Consider the following 20193-nt stretch of genomic DNA (forward strand, 5'->3'; position numbering starts at 1 on the left):
CTAATGCCTATGCAGTTTGTCCTTTGAATTCAGAGGAAGCACAAATCCAGTTTTGGAGGTGAATGTTTCATCTAAGGTCAGTGAATGCTTTTGTGCAGGCTATGCATATTGCTCACTTAGATGAATGGCTAAGCTTGGCGAGAGGAGGGAAAATTTTATTTGCTTCACTTATTTTTTATAAGACTCATTCACCATGATATATTCTATGAATTAATCTGGAATCTGGAAGATCGGAGTCCCTGGTCTGTCACAAACTGTCTTAGGCAAATTATTAAATTTCTAAGTGTCCCATTTATGATACAAAAAATTAGTTGATCTGTTTGTTCATTTCAATTCCAAATAGGTCAGGGGCTGCCTGCTGCAAACTTTTTTCTATGAAATCTTCTATGATACCACTGCATTTTTTGCTAAAATTGCTTGATTCTACTAGGATGCAAATAATAATTTTTAATTATACCTATTTAAATCCTTCAACATGAGGATCCAGGACAGTTAGCAAATAGAACAACCTGTGATATATCCATGCCTTGGTTAATTTTAATCATAGCTTTTCTTAATTTTGAGTTCTTAGACAATTAGGATAAATTTTATAATGAAGACACAACTGCTCAGCAAGAATTGGATTATGGTAATTATTACAGTTGCAAAGAAATTAGTTTCGTAAGCTCTTAGTTTTCTGACCAAAATCAAGATCAATGTGGTTGGTGCTAATTAAAGCAAATAGACTAAGGAAGAAAAAAGGTTTAATTCTGAATTTATGAATATCATTAAAGGCTTACATGGCTAGTTTGACTTGAGTTTTGTGCATTGTTGGTGGAAGAAAAAGTGTCTGCATTTGTAAGACAAGTAGAATTGAAAAGTGACCTTCAAATTTGTAAGGCCTTTAAAAGAAAACTTTTGAGGGAATAAACATGGCTAAGCCTCTGACACAGGCCTTTGGCAAACCACAGATGACTAGTAATTGATTCTACTGCATTGGGTTAATTAATAAAACATAGCTTAAAATAGGCAAAAAGCATATTTGTCCATCACACTGATGATGTACATTATGATAATAACATAGTTCTGTTCTTTTTACCCATCCAAAAAGCTTTATTGCCATCAGATATTTCTTGTTGCCAGCACCCTATGATGTGAATATAACTACTGCTGTAACTACTGCTGTTGTACAGGGGACATAAATGAATGTTTGTCACCAAATAGTAGGTAGAAGCAAACACAATACGCTGAGGGCAAGGGCAGGCATTACCAAATACAAATATGAACAAATCTGCTCTTACATACAAAGTTAATGTATGTCACCGCAGAGGTGTTGAAACACTGTGCTTCTCCTGCGGGCTTTAGGATGAAGCTGTTGGGGAGTTGCTAGTTCAAGGGAGCTGGCATAGTCCTGCAGAGTACAGATGGTTCAGATCAGAGGCTGCTTTTGCTTTCTTCAGCATCAACCCAAAGCCTCTAATCTCTTTTCACCATTGCCAAGGGTAGATGTAATGGCAGAGGGTCTGGCTAGGCTGTCAATGTACCAGCCAGGTGTTAGGCTCTGTTATATTGTTTCCCAGCATACCATTAAAAGGTACTCCCAATGGGACAGTATTGAGTCCAGTCTTGTTCAACTTACTCATCAGTGATCTGGATGAAGGGACAGAGTGTACCCTCAGGAAGTTTGCTAATGATACAAAACTGAGAAGAGTGATTGATACACCAGAAGGCTGTGCTGCCATTCAGTGAGACCTGGACAGGCTAAGGATTTTGCAGAGAGGAATCCAATTAATTTGATAAAGGTGAGTGTAGGGCTCTGCATCTGGGGAAGAATAACCCATGTACCAGTACAGGTTAGGGACTGATCTGCTAGAAAGCAGCTCTGCAAAGAAGGACCTGGCAGTCCCAGTGAACAGCAAATTAACCATGAGCCAGCAATGTGTCCTTGTGTCTGTCGTGGTTTAAACCAAATCCTCACAGTACTCTCACTCACTTCCCCCCTTGCTCCCCCAACTCACGGAGTTAGGAAGGAGAATCCAAAGAATGTAGCCCCCACGGGTTGAGATAAGAACGGTTTAATTGCTAAGGCACAACACAAACCACTACTGCCATTACTACTACAAATAATAATGATACAGCAAACAAGAAGCGAAAAGAATACAACACCCCACCAGACACCGACCCATAACTCACTCCACCCTGCCCGGCTGAGCACCGCGTGCTCCCTCCTCCATTTCCCTCCAGAGCTCCACCCCTCCAGCTCTCTCTCTCCCAGTTGCATCCTGGGCATCACATGCTATGGTATGTTATACCTCATTGGCTAGTCTGGGTCAGGTGTCCTGTCTCTCCTTCCTCCCAGTCTCCCCTCCTCCCCAGCAGAGCACGTGCTCAGAAAAGGCCTTGAACAAAAACACCCTCAAAACATGCTCCCTATCAGGCAACTGTTCCCAGCCCAGAAGTCAAAACACAGCACTGCACCAGCTACAAGAAGAAAAAATGACTGCTACTGCTCAACCCATGACAGTGTCCAACAAGGCCAATGGTATACTGGGATATATCAGGAGGAGTGTTTTTGGCAGGTCAAGAGAGGTAATCCACTCCCTCTACTCTGCCGTGCTGAAGCCTTATCTGGAGTACTGCATTCAGTTATGTGCTTTGCAGTTCAGGAAAGACAAAGAGCAACTGGAGAGGGTCCAGTGGAGGGTTATGCATTAGGAAACGGGAGCATCTTTCTTAAGAGGAAAGGCTAGAGAGCTAGGCCTGTTGAACCTGGAGGAGACTGAGAGGGGATCTGATCAATACATACAAATATCTTAAGCATGGGTGTCAACAGGATGGGGCCACACTCTTTTCGGTGGTGCCCAGCAGCAGAATATACAGGGCAATAGGCATAAACAGAAACACAGGAAGTTCCAACTGAACATAAAGAAGAACTTCTTCACTTTGAAGGTGGCAGAGCACTGGAACAGGTTGCCCAGGAAGGCTGTAGAGTCTCCTCTGGATATATTCAAAACCCACTTGGATGCATTCCTGCGTAACCTCTAGGTGAACCTGCTTTGTCAGGTGGGTGGTGGCAGTGGGAGTGGTCTAGATGCTCTCCAGATGTTCCTTCCAACCCTAACCATTCTGTCATTCTGTGCCTCTGTGTTCTCCACAGCACTGAAAAAAGCTCCCTGGTGAGCTGGAAAATCAGGCATGTGTTTCCCATTGTCATGGTTTAAACCAATCCGCACAGCTTGTGCACTCACTCCCCCCCTTGCTCCCCCAACTTCCGGAGAGTTAGGAAGGAGAATCCAAAGGATGTACCCCCCACGGATTGAGGCAAGAACAGTTTAATAACTAAGGTATAACACAAATCACTACTGTTACTACTACTACAAATAATAATGATAAAGTAAATAACAAGTGAAGAGAATACAACACCCCACCAGCCACTGACCCATAACTCACCCCACCCTGCCTGACTGAGCACCGACTGATACCTCCTCCAACCCCCAGAGCTCCAGCCCTTCCGGGTAACTCTAGGTTACCTCCTGGGTATGATGTGCTATGGTATGGAATACCTCTGGCTAGCCTGGGTCAGGTGTCCTGTCTCTGCTTCCTCCCGGCCTCCCCTCCTCCCTGGCAGAGCATGAGCTCAGAAAAGGCCTTGGACAAACCAAATATTTGAGCAGTAACTCAAAACATACTTGCTATCAGCAACCGTTCTCAGCCCGAAAGTCAAAACACAGCACTGCACCAGCTACCAAGAAGGGGAAAAAATGACTGCTACTGCTGAACCCAGGATACCCATTCACTTTCCTCATTTTGTATTTGAGCCTTGTGATTAATAGAAGCCATGGCAACCATTTTTATATGACCAATATATCTTATAGTTGTTTCAAAAGATGTTACAAATAGTTATAAATAACATAGTTTGTTCTCAAGTTCCTTATGTCTCTGGTGTTTGAATAATAAATAATTACTATAATAATGGAGTAAGTATAATAATAAAATAATGAATCTTTCATATTACCATTTTATATTATCTTCCTAATTTGATGAATGATTGTATAAATTGTGATAAAGTAAACCTGACTTCTAGAATGAATCTCAGACTCGCACTTAGATAAGTATATGTATGTATGCACATACTTGCATACTGCACATTGAGGACAAGAGGTGAGTCTGATAGGCCTCTCTGAGTGTAAACAGGTTTCTTTAGGCTGTCATTTTTTGGCAGCTCTGAACAGCCTTGGACTCAGGTAAGTTGATGAATGCTTGGCTGGTACGGCTTGGGAGACTGGTGAAGATGGTGGTCTTTAGTGACATACAGATGTTCTGCTTGCATGCGTAAAATGTGTTTTAATTGTAGAGATTCTAAAAGAAACAGACTGAAAACCATGGTTAAAGGTGATATGCACACTTACATGTTGTCATGGTTTAAGTCCAGCTGGTAACAGTGCACTGCACTAGCTACTAAGAAGGAGAAAAAATAACTATTACAGCTGAACCCAGGACACATGCAGAAACATTTCTTAAAGATGAGATGAGCAACAATAAAATCATGTCCTCAGCTCATACAAATCTAGCTAGCATCAGTGACTTCACTGCTAATACCATTGAAACATCTATGCTGTAAAAAGGGGTTTGAAGCTCAATTTACAGCAAAGCACACCTTAATAGAGTGCTGGGGTGCAAAAGAGAAATTGATTGCCTCTTTTCTATCCACCCACTGATCACAATTGAATCAGTGGTATAAACAAGTTATTAATTTTTTAAAAGCCAAACATGCAGTATAAAAGAGATTATCTAATATACAGTAAGTGGGAGGGGGGAAGAAGGACCAAAAAAGGAAAAAATGAAACCATCCCTGGTGGATGGTGTAACTCCGTTACACTGCCCATGTTTACACCAGTGTATTTCAGATCAGCATTCACTTCTTGTCCTGGATATTGAATTTATCTCCCACAGATTTTGTTTCCGTTCACTTCCCAAGCTGCATGCTATTGTGCCTCTTTCTTCTTTTAATAATTTGCTTCACAATAGTACTTTAGAGGCATACCAACTAAAATGAGAGAAAGAAGAGAGTACAGAATTCATAATTGAAGCATATTTTTCTTCTCACTTCTGATATTTTCATGCTGTTTGTGTTACCACAAAAGTAACTCAGCCTAATTTGGATAACAGTGATGCCTGTTTAATCAAAGAACAGGGGATTCTCCTGTGAAACAAGATTTCAGTATCATTTTCACTTGTTACTTGTCCTTTTCTGTGCCTGCTAAGTTTGTGACACTTTAATTGTTAGCAAGTGCAGGACAAGTGGAATGTTTTTTGGAGAGTAATCTTTAACTACTTGCTGGATATATTAAATGTTGTTGGCTTCGGTGCTTGTATTTGAAGTGAATCACAGGTCAGAGGAACATGTCGTTATTTCAGGTGTTTTACAGTGATACAGCCATGGGAAACTCTTGCCTGAATGAGGAGTTGAGACAGTTTTATAATATTTTTTTCCAGCACATTAATTTCATTTTTTCAAAACTGTCTCCGATTAGATGTTTACCAAACTACTGTGAACATGGAGGAAAATGCTCTCAGTCCTGGACCACCTTTTACTGTGATTGTAATGATACAGGCTACATGGGAGAAACCTGTCATAACTGTAAGTAAACCCACACATACAGTGTTTTCTACTACAGCTGGTATGTCAAGTTGCACATAAACTAGAGCTTTGTGAGATATCATATCTTAGGATGTAGCATGTCCTGACATGATTCAAACCAGTCAATAACTGGGTTGGGAATACACAGAAATCCATTTGCATTTTTTGAATAAAAGAAGCAAATTATTTTAACTGATTTTCAACAATTTTGTCTCTCATTGATTTGGAAAATCTTAAATCCATTAATATTACATATACATGGTAGACACATTGCTCATTAGACATTTAGGTGGGCTGAGCTGTATTTGGGGTTCTACATCAATTTTGACACCATGGGCTCCTTTGCTTTTAGATCATCCAAAAGTTCATTTTGCAAGAACCCAGTTTTCAACAACTTATGATTTTGGAATTTTGCTGATACGGAATCTGAAACAGTGGCAGTACATGAAGCATGCAGCTACTGAAACCCTCAGCAAAAGCAATACAGTGTTTTAAGGGTTTAAAAACAACAAGTATCAAATGGTAGAAGCACAGCATGCTGTGAATTTTAATAAAAAACAGAGAGAAAGAGGAAGCCAAAATAAAGCCTGTTCATACAGCTGACTAAAATGGAAAACAGCAAATGAAGGTAAACTTACTGTTCTGCCACTGGAAATAAAAAGTAAAAAAGAGTGAGTTAAGAACAATTCCAGGAATACAACTATACTCACTCCAGGTGTTTGATGAGCACTCAGACCACAGATAGGAAAAGATTAGTGAGAAATCCATTTTTGCCCTGTTAAGCTAAAAAGCAGAAGAGAAGAAAAGGTACTTAGTGGTTTGAAGCTGAGAATATTGGCAACCACACTGTAATTCTGAAGACTTTAATGGTTTACTAATTAATGGTGAAATCATTTGTGGTGTGGGGTCTGCAGCTGACAGGGGAAGCTGTTGAGAGGTCTATTCATAGATCTGTCACCTGAACCCTACATTGTAGGAGCAAAGTAAGCTAAAAGTTTAGTCTTGAATTCATGCCAAGCCACACACAAATGGGAATTAAAATGCTGAGTTCATAGTTTTGAAAAGATATTTTAACTTTTTGTCTAATGCTTTTTGTTGCTGCAAAATCATCACCCCTCTTCAAAATCCCCAGCCCAGAGTGTGTGCAGCGATTGAGGGCATAGCAGTGTATTTACACCAGCTGATATTTTTGGTACAAAACCAAATGGCCAAATAGGTTGGTGAGAAGGGGGAGGCTCCTTGGGGAAGGAAGAGTCTTGTCACTGTTAACTGTCAAATGTGATTCGGGACACTAAACTCTAAGCTGCATCTGCGCTGTCGTATTAGCTCAGGGCCTGAGGCTCATTATGTCTATGCCAGCTCAGTGTGTCTGGTGCTCCAAGAAGGAGCATCTCATTACTGCAGAGGATTGGTGCATGACCAATTTTCCTCATAGACATTTGCACGGAGCTAGTCCATCCTCCTGGTTCTGTGAACTTGAGTCTGCACTCTCAAAGGCACATACATATCTATAGATATTTAAGATTCACTGATGTGTAAAAACTATTCTGAAAAGTTTCTCAGGAAGATCTTGTGTTGAGACTTTCCAGCAGATCAAGCTGTGCACACATGTACAGCTATTCAGCTGCTCAGTTTATTTACAACCATATTATCAGCAACTGATTTGATTCCAGCTAGATTGTAGAGCCAGATGCCCTGTAAGCCAAGCGATGCTGATAAACAGCAACATTAGTCTGGAGAGCTGCATTCATGTGCTTGAAATGTGCAATGAAACCATTTCAAAGCCAGTGGGCAAATGCAAACTGTTGATAAGAAACCTGCAGAACAGGAGACATAATCACTTTCAGATGAGAGTGACTGATGTACGGAAGTACCTTGTAGCAGGTGAATGAAAGCTGCAGATCTGATCACAGCATAACTCTTGTATATCCTTAGTGCACAGGCAACTCTTCCAATCATGGAATTGTAATTCCATGTAGTTCTATCAAAGTAAAACATCTAATTTCTTAAGGTCTGAAACATTATTTCAACAGTTTTTGATTTTTGCTAGAAGACAGGCTGACAAGCCTGAAATTGAACTTGTATTACTTTGGAGAGGCTATTTCTTTTATTAAACTGCCCTTCAGACATAAGTCCATACAGTAACAGTGGAAAGACTTAACTGGCAATCTGCTGCAAGTCACACATAGTGTGAATAGTTTCAATGTAATGGATTTTGTTTCCGAGTTGCATTAGTGTTGGTTTTGCCTCTTTTGGTGTTTGTAAGAGGTGGGTGCCACTGGCTGAACAACATAAAAGTCTCAATCTTTGTCATTCTTTCATGAAGAACTGCAGGATGTGCATTTGCTAATAATAATTGATTTATATTTTACCAGCTTAGAATAAGACCATTTAAAGAGCTGAAATCTGAAGATACGTTGTCCTTACCTTACTATCATCTGTAATATGTTAAAGTGCATTTTGAGCAATGATACATAAGCAATACATAAGAAATCTTGCTGGTTTCTTCTCAAATACTCATGGACCACACTGAATCCCACTGTGAGGAACAAGTAACAATATAGACTATCATCTCTCCAGAGAATCTGTAGTTAAATTTTTGAGGGGAAAAAACACGCTGATGCAGGTGATGGAGTGCCAGAAAGTCTTCATTAGCATCACAGGTGGCATTTTCAGTCTACCAGGTACATAATTATTGCTAGGCTTTCTTGTAGGCAAAATGTCATAGAGATTAAAAAGAGGGAGAAATTGAATGCTTGCAGGTATGAAGAAGTGACATAAGAGAAAGCAATAATGTGCTGGTTTGACAAATATAAGGCTATAGCCAGAGGAGTTTGACATTTTTGACAGGGAAAATGCCAGTCATGACAGGTAGATAGGTTGAAAATATGCCATGAAAAGCAAAGATAAATAGTTTGCATTTAGTGCAACAGAGGGGAAGTAGACAGTGTTAGGACAGAATAGTAAATTGATAGAAGGCACAGCTGGGACATTTGCATGACCATGTCAGATATGTGGGACAAGATTGTGTCTGTCATGACTGAAAGTGGGTATAGTTGAAATTCAAGACATGAGAGTGAAGCAAAAGTGCACATATGAAGAAACAGCTGAGTCTAGACATGGCCTTAATATAATCTTCCTAAAGGCAGTCGATTTTCTGCAAACCTCAGGTATTTTCCTGTTCATTCAAAATCCCTTCTTGTCCTGAAATGTCTTAAACTGTTACAGGAGTTGTGGCTATCTACAGGATCCAAATGAGGTTCCACCACTGAAAAGGTGTAGGTTCATGTCCTATTAAATAACTATTCTGTGGCAGACAAGTTTCATGAACTGAAGTCTCATCTGGTCCTGCTTATGTTCTCTTCCTCTTCTCTGAGTTTAGCTGTAAATACAGGTAGAATAGTGGTAAAACCCACTGGTGTTTTCTGTCTTTCAAGTGACATATGGGAAAAGTTTGAATGTTTTCTAAATAGGTTGCTTCTTGCTTGCAAAGCTTATTGCCTGATGCATAAGTCCATTTCTCTGGTGACAGTTGATCCTCCTTCACAAGCTGCCACATGTGCAAAATTATCAATACCTTCCAAGTCTTTTTTGTTTTGTTTTTGTTTGTTTGGGGGTTTGGTTTGTTTTGGGGTTTTGGTGGGGGTTTTTTGTTTGGTTGGTTGGTTGGTTTGTTTTTTTCTTTCTTCCAATGGGGAATGAGGATTTAAATTTAAATCTCATTCCAGCTTCCGGTGCAATTCACATCTTGCTGGCTAGTCACAGTCCTGATTAGCAATTATGTTTTCATCTCTCTACTAACTGTAGCTGTTAAACTCCAAACATATGCTAGTGCCTTGCATTTCCATTTGATGAAAATATAGAATGTGTGCTCACTGTCTCTGGGTAGGGTGTTCACTGCCCACAGTTTGAGAAAACAAGGAGTCATGGAATAACCATGTAGGATATTAAGCCAACGGTAGGTGAGTTGCTTTTGCTTATGTACGAGTTTTGGTGTGCCTTAGTTTCTCCACCTCTGTTGGGAAAAGGATCCAATTTGCAGGTATATTGTATGTGATCTATATTGTGTACTGAAATGGTATGGATTCTTTCCTTTAGAACTGTTTGCTTACCACTACTTGAGCTGATCTGTACCTAAGACAGTGCTTTGAGGACACAATCTTATTTCAATTCTGTCAAATGCATGGGTTTGATTTTGGTTTATCTTTTAAATGGGATTCACACAGCTTGCATTTATATAAGTTGAAATATTAGCTCAGCTGAAGCCCTTTTAACAATCAATACTTTTCCCATTTCTACAGTGTGGTGGGTAGCTTACTGATCCATCAGGTACTACAGTAGTCTTGTCTAATCCAGATAGATAAGAGAGCATCTTTTATGTGATCACCTGTGTGAACCCTAGCAAAATAGATAATAATGTAATGTTTGTTTTCTGTTTTCCTCTTTTAGACTTCTATCTAAGCACTGATCTTAGTACACAGCTTGGGAAAAAGGCCTGGGTGGGATTCAGCTCATCTGTTTTTGCTGCCTGATACTGTGACATCTAATCTAAGATAGTGGTGTGCTTGCTTTCTATATATAACAGAGTGTGAGCTGTTTTCAGAACATGACTAATATCACTGTGAGATAGGTTGTCCACAGTAAGTTCATGGACCACCTCTGAAACATACTAGTGTCTGTCATCTATAGCGGGAGGCTGTTTTAGCTTGGACATAAAACAGGTAACTGAAGCTAGATCAGAATTATAGGGTGGGAGAGACAGAGAGAGAAACAGAGAGAAACAAAAGTTACAGGCATATATATATATATATATATACAAAATATTTTAAATTGGAAGATCATAGTTTAAAACCTGCATAGTCATCTCTCTCATGCTATTAATTCTCTTTTGTAATTATCATGTGATAGTGAAAGCAGTAGACCAGTGTAAAATGGCCCTGAGATACAGAATGTTATAACTTTATTGAAAGGTAATGGTTAGTAATCTCCTCTTTCTATGAGTTATGTTAGTCCCTTAGAAAGCCTCATCTTTCCCTTCTGTATTTCTGTTATTTTTATATATGATAGTTTTCAGATGGCTTTTAGTCTTGGGTGTATTATTTTATTGTGAAGAGTACTGAACATGCATAAAAGATTATGAGATATATAAAATAATGTTTTATTCTTCATGTTATGGGATGTCAACATGTCAACATGTCCCAAAGCTTTGCAAGGTGATAATTAAGAGAATGTAATTTAATTCTGGATATTTGCTTTTGTGTGTGATCTATCTTGCACATACAGGCATGTGTCTTATTGGCTTGGGTAATTGCTGGAGGAAAGATTCATCCAATAATGGAAATGTCATATAGTCATTGATATGACATAAACTTAACATAACTCCAGGCTTTGAAAATGTATTTTTAATATTAATATGCTTACTGCATATATCACTTTTGATCTGAAAAGCTTAATATGGCTTCAGCCAGATCATTAGCAGTACTGGAGCTGCATCTTAAAAGTGCCAGCCATGGATTTGGTAATTCTCTCATGTTCCAAGGCGGAGAGATGTGTATGCAGTTTGCTGGCTGCATGAATGAGGTTCAGAGAGTTTCAGGCTGCCAGATGTCTAACAGTGAGTCTAGTCATGTAATTTGCATGTCCTGAGTAGTCAGTTTTCCTGTCTGAGATTCATGGAATAAGATTCTTCCATGTGTATTTAAACACATTGGTGTTCTTTGACTAAACTAAACACATTTAATATTCATATCAAGCCTTCAGTACTGTACTTAGCATTACTGCATATTTTTGTTCACACCATGTTGCTGGGATATGAATTTTCGTTGTTTATTTTGTAATAAATTACTGTCTTATTAATACTTTCCCTTCCGTTTGTGTATCTGTAAATTGTACATCTGCATTTCTCAGAGGTGTTCGTTTTAAAAAAGTTTTTCCCTTTGATCAACATTTCCTTATGAATAACACAGAGAATATTCCTCTTTGGGAATTTACTGCAAAACAAAGTAAGTGTGGGACTAGCTCAATCCCTTTTGAACCCTGTCTGCATCAGCTGTGACCATCACCACAGGGACACCAGTACTTTCAACAGCCATGCTGAAATACCATGCTCTCCACTGTGTCCTTCTAGTCTTTGATTTCTCCTTTCCCTCCAACATTGCTGTTAAAATTGTGTAGGTTTCCCTGACTGCTTTTTTGCAGCAGCAGGACTTGCAGGTCACCCTGCATAAGCACCGGACAGGGGCCTCTGTGGTATATGACTGACACAGTTGCCTTCAAACCTCAGCAGGGAAGTGATAGGGGAGAACGGGCTGACATGACCTTTCATACCTCAACCAGGGGGAGTCTCAGCATGGATGGTGGGAAATTGTCTAATCCCCATGTGTAATGGAAGGATTCCTCCCAAACATCCATTTAGGTGACATTGTGGTAAAAGTAATTTTAAATCTATCTATGGAAATAATGCATTCTTTATCAGATGAGTAAATCCCTATTTTGAAAAGGGAAAATAAGCCATCTGTCATCCAGGCACATCACAGTAGAGACTCTGTTAGTCTGTCAACAGCAGAGCTGTCAAAATCCAGTTTTCAAGAGTACAGATTTCATTTTCTGGCATTTAACAAGACAATTGTAGTATAAAGGTGAGAATGATGATAATTCCCAGAGTTCATTGCTTGTACTAATCCCTCCGCTATTGGAATGAGAAGAAGAAACCTCCCATTGCATATTCCTTTATTTGTTATTTAGAAAAATATGTACTCCGAATCTGTAAGAACAAATCTGTCAGGCCTGAGTTACACAAGCACAGGGTGAAACAGTCATGTCCAATCTGCCTTCAGGAGCTCTGAGTGTTTTAGTGAGAATGCTTAATTTGGTCCATGTCAGCATTTGTGCACTGCAATTTGTCCAAGGTTAGTCCACGGCTGGTTGCAGATCCCGTCAGAATCACCACTTCTTACTGGCCTTTCCAGTCTAACCAGTACATAAGTTTTAACTTCAGAAGACACGGTATTAATAATTATTATAGGGATTATTACTGCTTTTTGTGTCTAAGGTGCAAATAATTACAAAGCAATGAAGTGAGTCCCAAATGACCTGGTAGTAAATATTCTGCCTACAATTTTTAATGACTGTGCAATTGTTAAAGGCAGTAAAAGCAACATGCATCTTGCTGCTGTGTTTTAGCTAGGCAGTGGACAGTGTCAGCACCTCCCAATGAAATCAAGATTTAAAGATCTTTAGGGCTCTTTAATGTATTTTATTTATTATATCACTGTAAAATGTTATCTCCCTTTGAGAAATATAAAATTATCAGCTATTTTTATTAGATTATGAGAATCCAACCTAGAAACAGAATCCTAACAGGATTCATTTTGGTAATCATAACTAGTGTAGTTCAAAGTCTGTATCTCTAGCTCAGAGTATTTGGAATAAAAAGTGTATGCTCAATATCCAAAGAAATTGGAAGTACAGAAAAGAAATGCAGGTGATTCTAAGGTTTACTTTTAATGCATTTTAACTTTTGAGGAAAGTTATCTTGGTGCCCATTAAATTGAAAAAGGACAGACTCCTCTGAAATAAAAATAAACCAAACCAAAAGCCACACACACACACACACAAACCACCCCAGAACCCCCCCAAAAAACAACAAAACCAACCAAACAAACAAATTAAATAAAATTAAAAACAAACAAACAAACAAAAACCAGACAGACAAAAACCCCAAAGAAATTGGTTTTGATTTGGCATTTATGTTCTTGGTCATATCTGTGCTGGTAACGTACTTCTGGGTAGAGGGGAGGTAGGTTTGCCTTGCCTGGTCTCCCAACAGCAAAAATGGAGCCTGGTTATCACTGCAACCTTTGCACTGAGCCCAAAACGTTTTTTTTTTGTTTTTTTTTTTTTAAAGCCAAAATAGCACTGGAGATGAAAAATAAAGTGGTGTGAGAGAGAGAAGTTTTATAAGGTAGGAACCTGGGAGCAAAAGAATCAGTCATTAGGTACTCAGCGAAACTGGGGCCAGCTAAAGGCTTATTTTCCAGGAAGCTCCACAATGAAACTGTAAACTTGTCCTTAATGAAGGCGATAACAGAGACTGAAGATGAACTGGTTGGGGTAAAAGTAAGATTGAAAGACAAAAGTCAGTAAAGTAACAGCTAATCAGTGAAAAAATGAATAAAAAGATGTTTTATTGGAAACAACAGACATTTGACATTGAAAATGTTTGTGCTCAGCCATATGCTGTTAAAAGATTTCAGCTACAGCAGGCATACATTATTTTCTGTTTTAAGGACTACAATTAAAACAGTTGGATTAACAGGTTCAAGATACTTCAGAGAGATGAACAGTGATGAAACTGCTCATTTTTAAAACTTGTCAGGTGGCTGCAGCATATGGAATAGAGGCTGAAGTTTCAATTGCAGATGCAAGCTAAGAGGGACCCCAGGCCTGTCAGACCTGACTGCAGGGTACAGAGAGCTACTGCATACGCTCCAGCTAACCAGCTGTAAGGGTTTTGATGCAGGAATTAGAAAATGACATTCTATAGTTGATTTTACACAAAAGGTCAAAATGGGTTATTATAATGACATCAAAATCTCTTGATGCCTTTCTGATACTGAAGTCTGAATCAGTGATCTGTAGCTTGAACCTTGATCGATCAAAGTGTGTATTTATCATTTTGCTAGCATGCTTCTGTAGGGATGTAGTGTTTTTGTGGCTTGATATGGGAAGTGTATATTTCACATCCATAGTTTTGATTTTTGAGCTTATGAATCTTTATGTCCCAGGAGATATAAGATAACCTATAGAACTGTGTTATGTCGATCCAACTGCGGATAAAGTGTTTATTTTGTAAATGCTGCTCAAAGTTTGACAGACCTTTTCTTAAGCACCTGGGAGGATGAGAAATGAGACCTAAAGAAAAGATGGCCATTATGATAAGTGAGTAAAGCAGTGTTCAAAACGAATGCTCTGATAGGATGAGTTGTTGATCTGAAAAGCTAGTTTAATTTGAGATACTGAAGGCTTGAAAGAGATACCTGCGGGAGAAATTGGGTTATACATGTTTCACAGAGGATTATAAGAGTCTGTCAGGAGATAGATATCTTGAATTCTGTCAGTATTGTGCATGCCTGGACACCATCAGCATGGCTCATCCTGGTGGTTAGGCAAGAGCACATATAGTACTTAGGGAAGCAGCTCTTGGTATGAAGAACGAGGTTCTCAGGCTGCATCAGTTTTGGTAGCTAGCTCTGGGAGTATTTTAAATTTCTTTGTGAAACACAGCAGTAGCCTTTAGAAAACTCCTTAAAGAGCACTGAAAAAAATGACAATACAAGCTTATAAGTGATCTGGGGGGGAAGGAGGAGAGGGCAGGGGGAAGGAGAAGAAAAGACATCCAGTCTCTCTGGGACCAAGTAAAACAGGTATTTCTTATAACCAGTTTCCCTTCACTAAATCTGGGACCTTGGACTCAAGCTGCCTCTTGGTTTGACTTCCTGGAATAGCCACTGTTACCAGCAATAGCCCGCCAGCCAAAATCTTCCCATGTGACATCTTTTACACTTTGGCTTTTGCTTTGTGCTGTAGTTTATCCTAATGCTTTTACCTGCCATACCCAACTGTGAGGTTCAGGCAATACTTGGAGGGGGGAGCATGGGTTCATGTATGCTGCTGACATCTGCTTCTGTCGAGCCCTAGTGTAATGCAACTCCGTGAAGCAAAGAGCTTCATTCTGAACTTGCCTGTAGGAACTTGGTGGCAGAACCTGATGTGCTACTGCTGCATGGCAGTGCAGCTTGTTCCCAAAAGGGCCTGAAGAAGCACAGCATGGTCTGAAAGTCATAAACTGTGATTTTCTGTGGTTTTGGTTCAGTGAAACAAATGTTGGTGGAAAACTATCATTTAGTCTTCAGTAGCTGGCATAAATCAAAATTAGTACAAAAAAAAAGTGGGAGGGTTAGAGAAGCAAAACTGATCTTGCTTCTTTGAGACAAAAGACATCTTAGAGGTTTAATTTTTGAAATTATGTTTTCAAAAAGTGCTAAATGAAGCATTTTAATGAGAAAACAAGCTTCGCATAAGCAGCCTATAAAGAATGTTATTTTTGTTGCTCTGGTCCAATTTTGGAGAACATTTTAAAATTAAAAACAAACTTGAAGAAAAGGAAGTATAAACACTAGTAAAGTGTTTCTCAGAAAGGAATAAAATCACTATTTTTTATGTGTTTATTTTTAATTTTAAAATAATGCTTGAAAATTGTCGATGTCCTCTACCCTGAATGAACTGATGAATACCTTTCCTTTATTAAAAATGTGTAATTACTGCAAATTTTGTTTGACATTAAAATATATGCATTTGTCAACAGTTCCATAATTTCACTTGGTTCTTGCTTTTGGGAAGCGAGGCCCTATTGCATGCATGAATGGTTGGTGACTCTTTCATGATAACTACAGTAATGGTTTTCCTACTGTTCCAAAAATGATCATATCTCCATCTGTATCAGAGAAGTCTGGAAAAAATAGGAACATAAGTATGAAGGCACTTTTTAGAGTTAAGGCTCTGGAGTCTTAACAGTCAGGGAAGCTGGGAATTAGTAACAAAAAAAAAACCAACAAAAGGAGCAATTAAAAGCAAGGGGCTTCCTCCTAAATCTGTTGTACCACCCAGAACAGCTTTGCTGTCCTGCAGGGGGCTGATGAGGAAATGCACTTGCATCAGCAACAGTCAGCTGGTGCACTGGTACAGAAGATCTCTACTGGTGCCGCCAGGAAAAAGCGGTGATTTGTAGTAGTAGGGGACTCTGCCTTGAAAGGGACAGAAGCACTCATCTGTCGGCCTGACCCGGTCATGAGGGAGGTGTGTTGCCTACCTGGGGCATGGATCAGGGATGTTGCAGAGAGGCTGCCTGCTCTAGTAAGTCCCATGGACTATTACCCGCTTCTAGTGATACATGTGGGTGCTAGGGATATAGATAGTAGTAGCCTGAGGAGTATAAAGAAGGACTACAGAGCTCTGGGAGAGGTGGTCAGGGGCTCTGGAGCTCAGATAGTCTTTTCGACAATTCTCCACAGGGGAGGACCTTCCAAAGGCAAGGAGGATTGGACAGGTTAATAAATGATTAAAAGGGTGGTGTCATAGTCAAGGGTTTGGGTGTCTTGGACATGGGGCCCACATTTGTAGGCCAGACCTACTGGGGTCTGGTGGAACTGCTCTGATAAAGAAAGGGAAGAGTGGTTTTGCTGGGAGGCTTGCCAGACTTGTCAAGAATGCTTTAAACTAGTTGTGTTGGGGGAGGAGAGCATCATTCCATCCCAACACACCCGGTCAGTTGCCAGCACCTATAATAAATACTCTGAGCAATGTAGTAATATTCTAGCCACTCCAGCCACTGAGCAGGCTTCATTTGGAGCTCAGATCAGATGCCTCTATATAAATGCCCGTAGCATGGGGAATAAACAAGAGGAATTAGAGATGTGGGCACAACTACGGGGCTATGATATAATAGGTATCACCGAAACATGGTGGGATGGCTCCTTTGACTGGAGAGTTGGAATGGAAGGTTACAGGCTTTTTAGAAAAGACAGGCCCGGTAGGAGGGGAGGAGGAGTTGCCCTTTATGTTAGGGATAGGCTGGAGAGTATGGAACTCTGTCTGGGGACAGGTGGTCAGTTAACAGAACGTTTGTGGGTCAGGGTTAAGGGGAAATCGGTGACGGGACACATTACTGTGGGGCTATGTTACAGACCACCTGATCAAGAGGAACCTGTGGATGAAGAACTCTACAGACAAATAGGAAAAGCCTCACGCTCACAGGCCCTTGTTCTCATGGGGGACTTCAACCACCCTGACATCTGTTGGGGTGACAGTACGGCCCAGCACAAGCAATCCAGGAGGTTTCACGATTGTGTGGAAGACAACTTCCTTCTGCAAGCAATAAAGGAGCCGACGAGGAGAGGTGCCCTGCTTGACCTTGTGCTCACCAACAGGGACAGGCTCGTTGGAAATGTGACACTCCAGGGAGGATGCAGTGATCACGAGATGGTCAAATTCGAGGTCCTCAAGACAGTGAGAAGAGTGTGCAGTAAGCTCACTGCCCTGGACTTCAAGAGAGCAGACTTTGGCCTCTTCAGGAACCTGCTTAGCAAGGATCCATGGGATATAGCACTAGAGGGCAAGGGGGCCCAAGACTCTTGGTTAATATTCAAGGATCACCTGCTACAAGCTCAGGAGTGTTGCATCCCAACTAGAAGGAAGTGCAGAGGAGGGCCAAGAGACCTCGTTGGATGGATAAAGAGCTGCTGAGAAAAATTCACAGGAAAAAAGAGGCTTATAAAAGGTTGAAGCAAGGACAGGCAGCCTGGGATGAATACAGGGATGTTGTCCGGGTAGTTAGGGACCACGTTAGGAAAGCTAAGGCCCAATTGGAGCTAAACCTAGCAAGGGATGTTAATAGGAAGGGATTTTACAGGTATGTAGCGGCTAAAAAACAGACTAGGGACAACATGGCCCCCCTCCAGAAACTTTCGGGAGAACTGGCTACACAGGACTTGGAGAAGGCTGAGGTTCTGAATGGCTTCTTTGCATCAGTCTTCACTGGCAAAGGCTCTGACCGCAGCACCCAAGTCTTGGAAGGCAGACGCAGGGACTGTGAAAACCTAGACCTTGGGCCCACTGTAGGAGAGGATCTGGTTCAAGACCATCTTAAGAACCTGAAAGCGCACAAGTCCATGGGACCTGATGAAATCCATCCGGGGATCCTGAAGGAGCTGACGAATGAAGTTGCAAAGCCACTGGCCATCATATTTGAAAAATCATGGCAGTCAGGTGAAGTTCCTGATGACTGGAAAAAGGGAAATATAACCCCCGTTTTCAAGAAGGGGAAAATGGATGACCCGGGGAATTACAGACCAGTCAGTCTCACCTCTGTGCCTGGCAAAATCTGGGAGCTGATTCTCCTGGAAGGCATGCTAGGGCACATGAAAAACAACAAGGTGCTTGGTGACAGCCAGCATGGCTTCACTAGGGGAAAATCCTGCCTGACCAATTTGGTGGCCTTCTATGACGGGGCTACAAAAGTGATGGACAGGGGTGGAGCAGTTGACGTCATCTACCTGGACTTGTGCAAAGCGTTCGACACTGTCCCACATGACATCCTTGTCTCTAAATTGGAGTGTCATCAATTTGATAGGTGGACCCCTCGGTTGATAAAGAACTGGCTGGATGGTTGCACTCAAAGAGTTGTGGTCAACGGTTCAATGTCTGGCTGGAGATCAGTAACGAGTGGTGTCCCTCAGGGATCAGTGTTGGGACCAGTCTTGTTTAATATCTTTGTCGCTGACATGGACAATGGAATTGAGTGTGCCCTCAGCAAGTTTGCCGATGACACCAAGCTGTGTGGTTCTGTTGATACGCTAGAGGGAAGGAATGACATTCAGAGGGACCTTGACACACTTGTGAGGTGGGCTGATGCCAACCTCATGAAGTTTTACACCTGGGTCGGAGCAGTCCCAGGCACAGCTACAGGTTGGGCAAAAAGGAAATTCATGGTAATCCTGCGGAGAAGGACTTGGAGGTGTTAATCAATGAGAAAATGAACATGAGCCAGTAGTGTGCACTCACAGCCCAGAAAGCCAACAGTATCCTGGGCTGCATCAAAAGGAGCGTGACCAGCAGGTCAAAGGTGGTGATCCTGCCCCTCTACTCTGCTCTTGTGAGTTCTCACTTGGAGTATTGTGTGCACTTCTGGTGTCCTCAACATAAAAAGGACATGAAACTGTTGGAACAAGTCCAGATGATGGCCACGAGGATGATCAGGTGACTGGAGCACCTCCCATATGAAGACAGGCTGAGAAACTTGGAGCTGTTCAGCCTGGAGAAGACTGTGTGGAGACATCATAGCAGCCTTCCAGTATCTGAAGGGGGCCTACAGGGATGCTGGAGAGGGACTATTCATTAGGGACTGTAGTGATAGGACAAGGGGTAATGGGTTGAAACTTAAACAGCAGGGGTTTAGACTGGATATAAGGAAGAAATTCTTTCCTGTTAAGGTGGTGAGGCACTGGAATTGGTTGCCCAGGGAGGTTGTGAATGCTCCATCCCTGGCAGTGTTCAAGACCGGGGTGGATGAAGCCTTGGGTGATATGGTTTATTGTGAGGTGTCCCTGCCCATGGCAGGGGGGTTGGAACTGGATGATCTTAAGGTCCTTTCCAATCCTAACTATTCTATGATTCCATGATCTGACCTTTCATCTATTTTTTACTTTTGTATAATATTTCTGATTGCATAAAGAGACGAGTCACTGCAAAAAGATCTTGTCTTTCATTGAACCATAAAGACAGCTTCAAGTCATTGTCACTAGAGTAAGAGGGCCATTTGCAGTAAGTGGAATTGCATGACTTTATTCTGAAACCAATCAGCTCAGCCTGCAAAGTCATTGAACAGAGCTTGGACTGGGTGGTGCATTTGAAACATCTGTGGGGGCATCTGTCAGTTGACTGCAAAACAAATATAATTTTTTCGTTCATGCATTATACAGCATAAAATAGCAAAAATGCAGACTGAAAACAATGGC

General features: G+C 40.9%; 1 protein-coding gene across 1 annotated transcript in view; it reads left to right on the top strand.

Annotated features, from left to right (window-relative positions):
• CNTNAP5 (contactin associated protein family member 5) overlaps positions 1 to 20193 on the top strand; it is a 295407-nt gene that overhangs the window by 178660 nt on the left and 96554 nt on the right. Inside the window, exon 13 of the mRNA XM_031053410.2 lies at positions 5514 to 5620. Coding sequence (XP_030909270.1) covers positions 5514 to 5620 — 107 coding nt within the window. The remainder of the gene's footprint in view (positions 1 to 5513; positions 5621 to 20193) is intronic.

The sequence above is a fragment of the Melopsittacus undulatus genome, chromosome 4 (genome assembly GCF_012275295.1).
Source record: "Melopsittacus undulatus isolate bMelUnd1 chromosome 4, bMelUnd1.mat.Z, whole genome shotgun sequence".
Classification (NCBI taxonomy): Eukaryota; Metazoa; Chordata; class Aves; order Psittaciformes; family Psittaculidae; genus Melopsittacus; species Melopsittacus undulatus.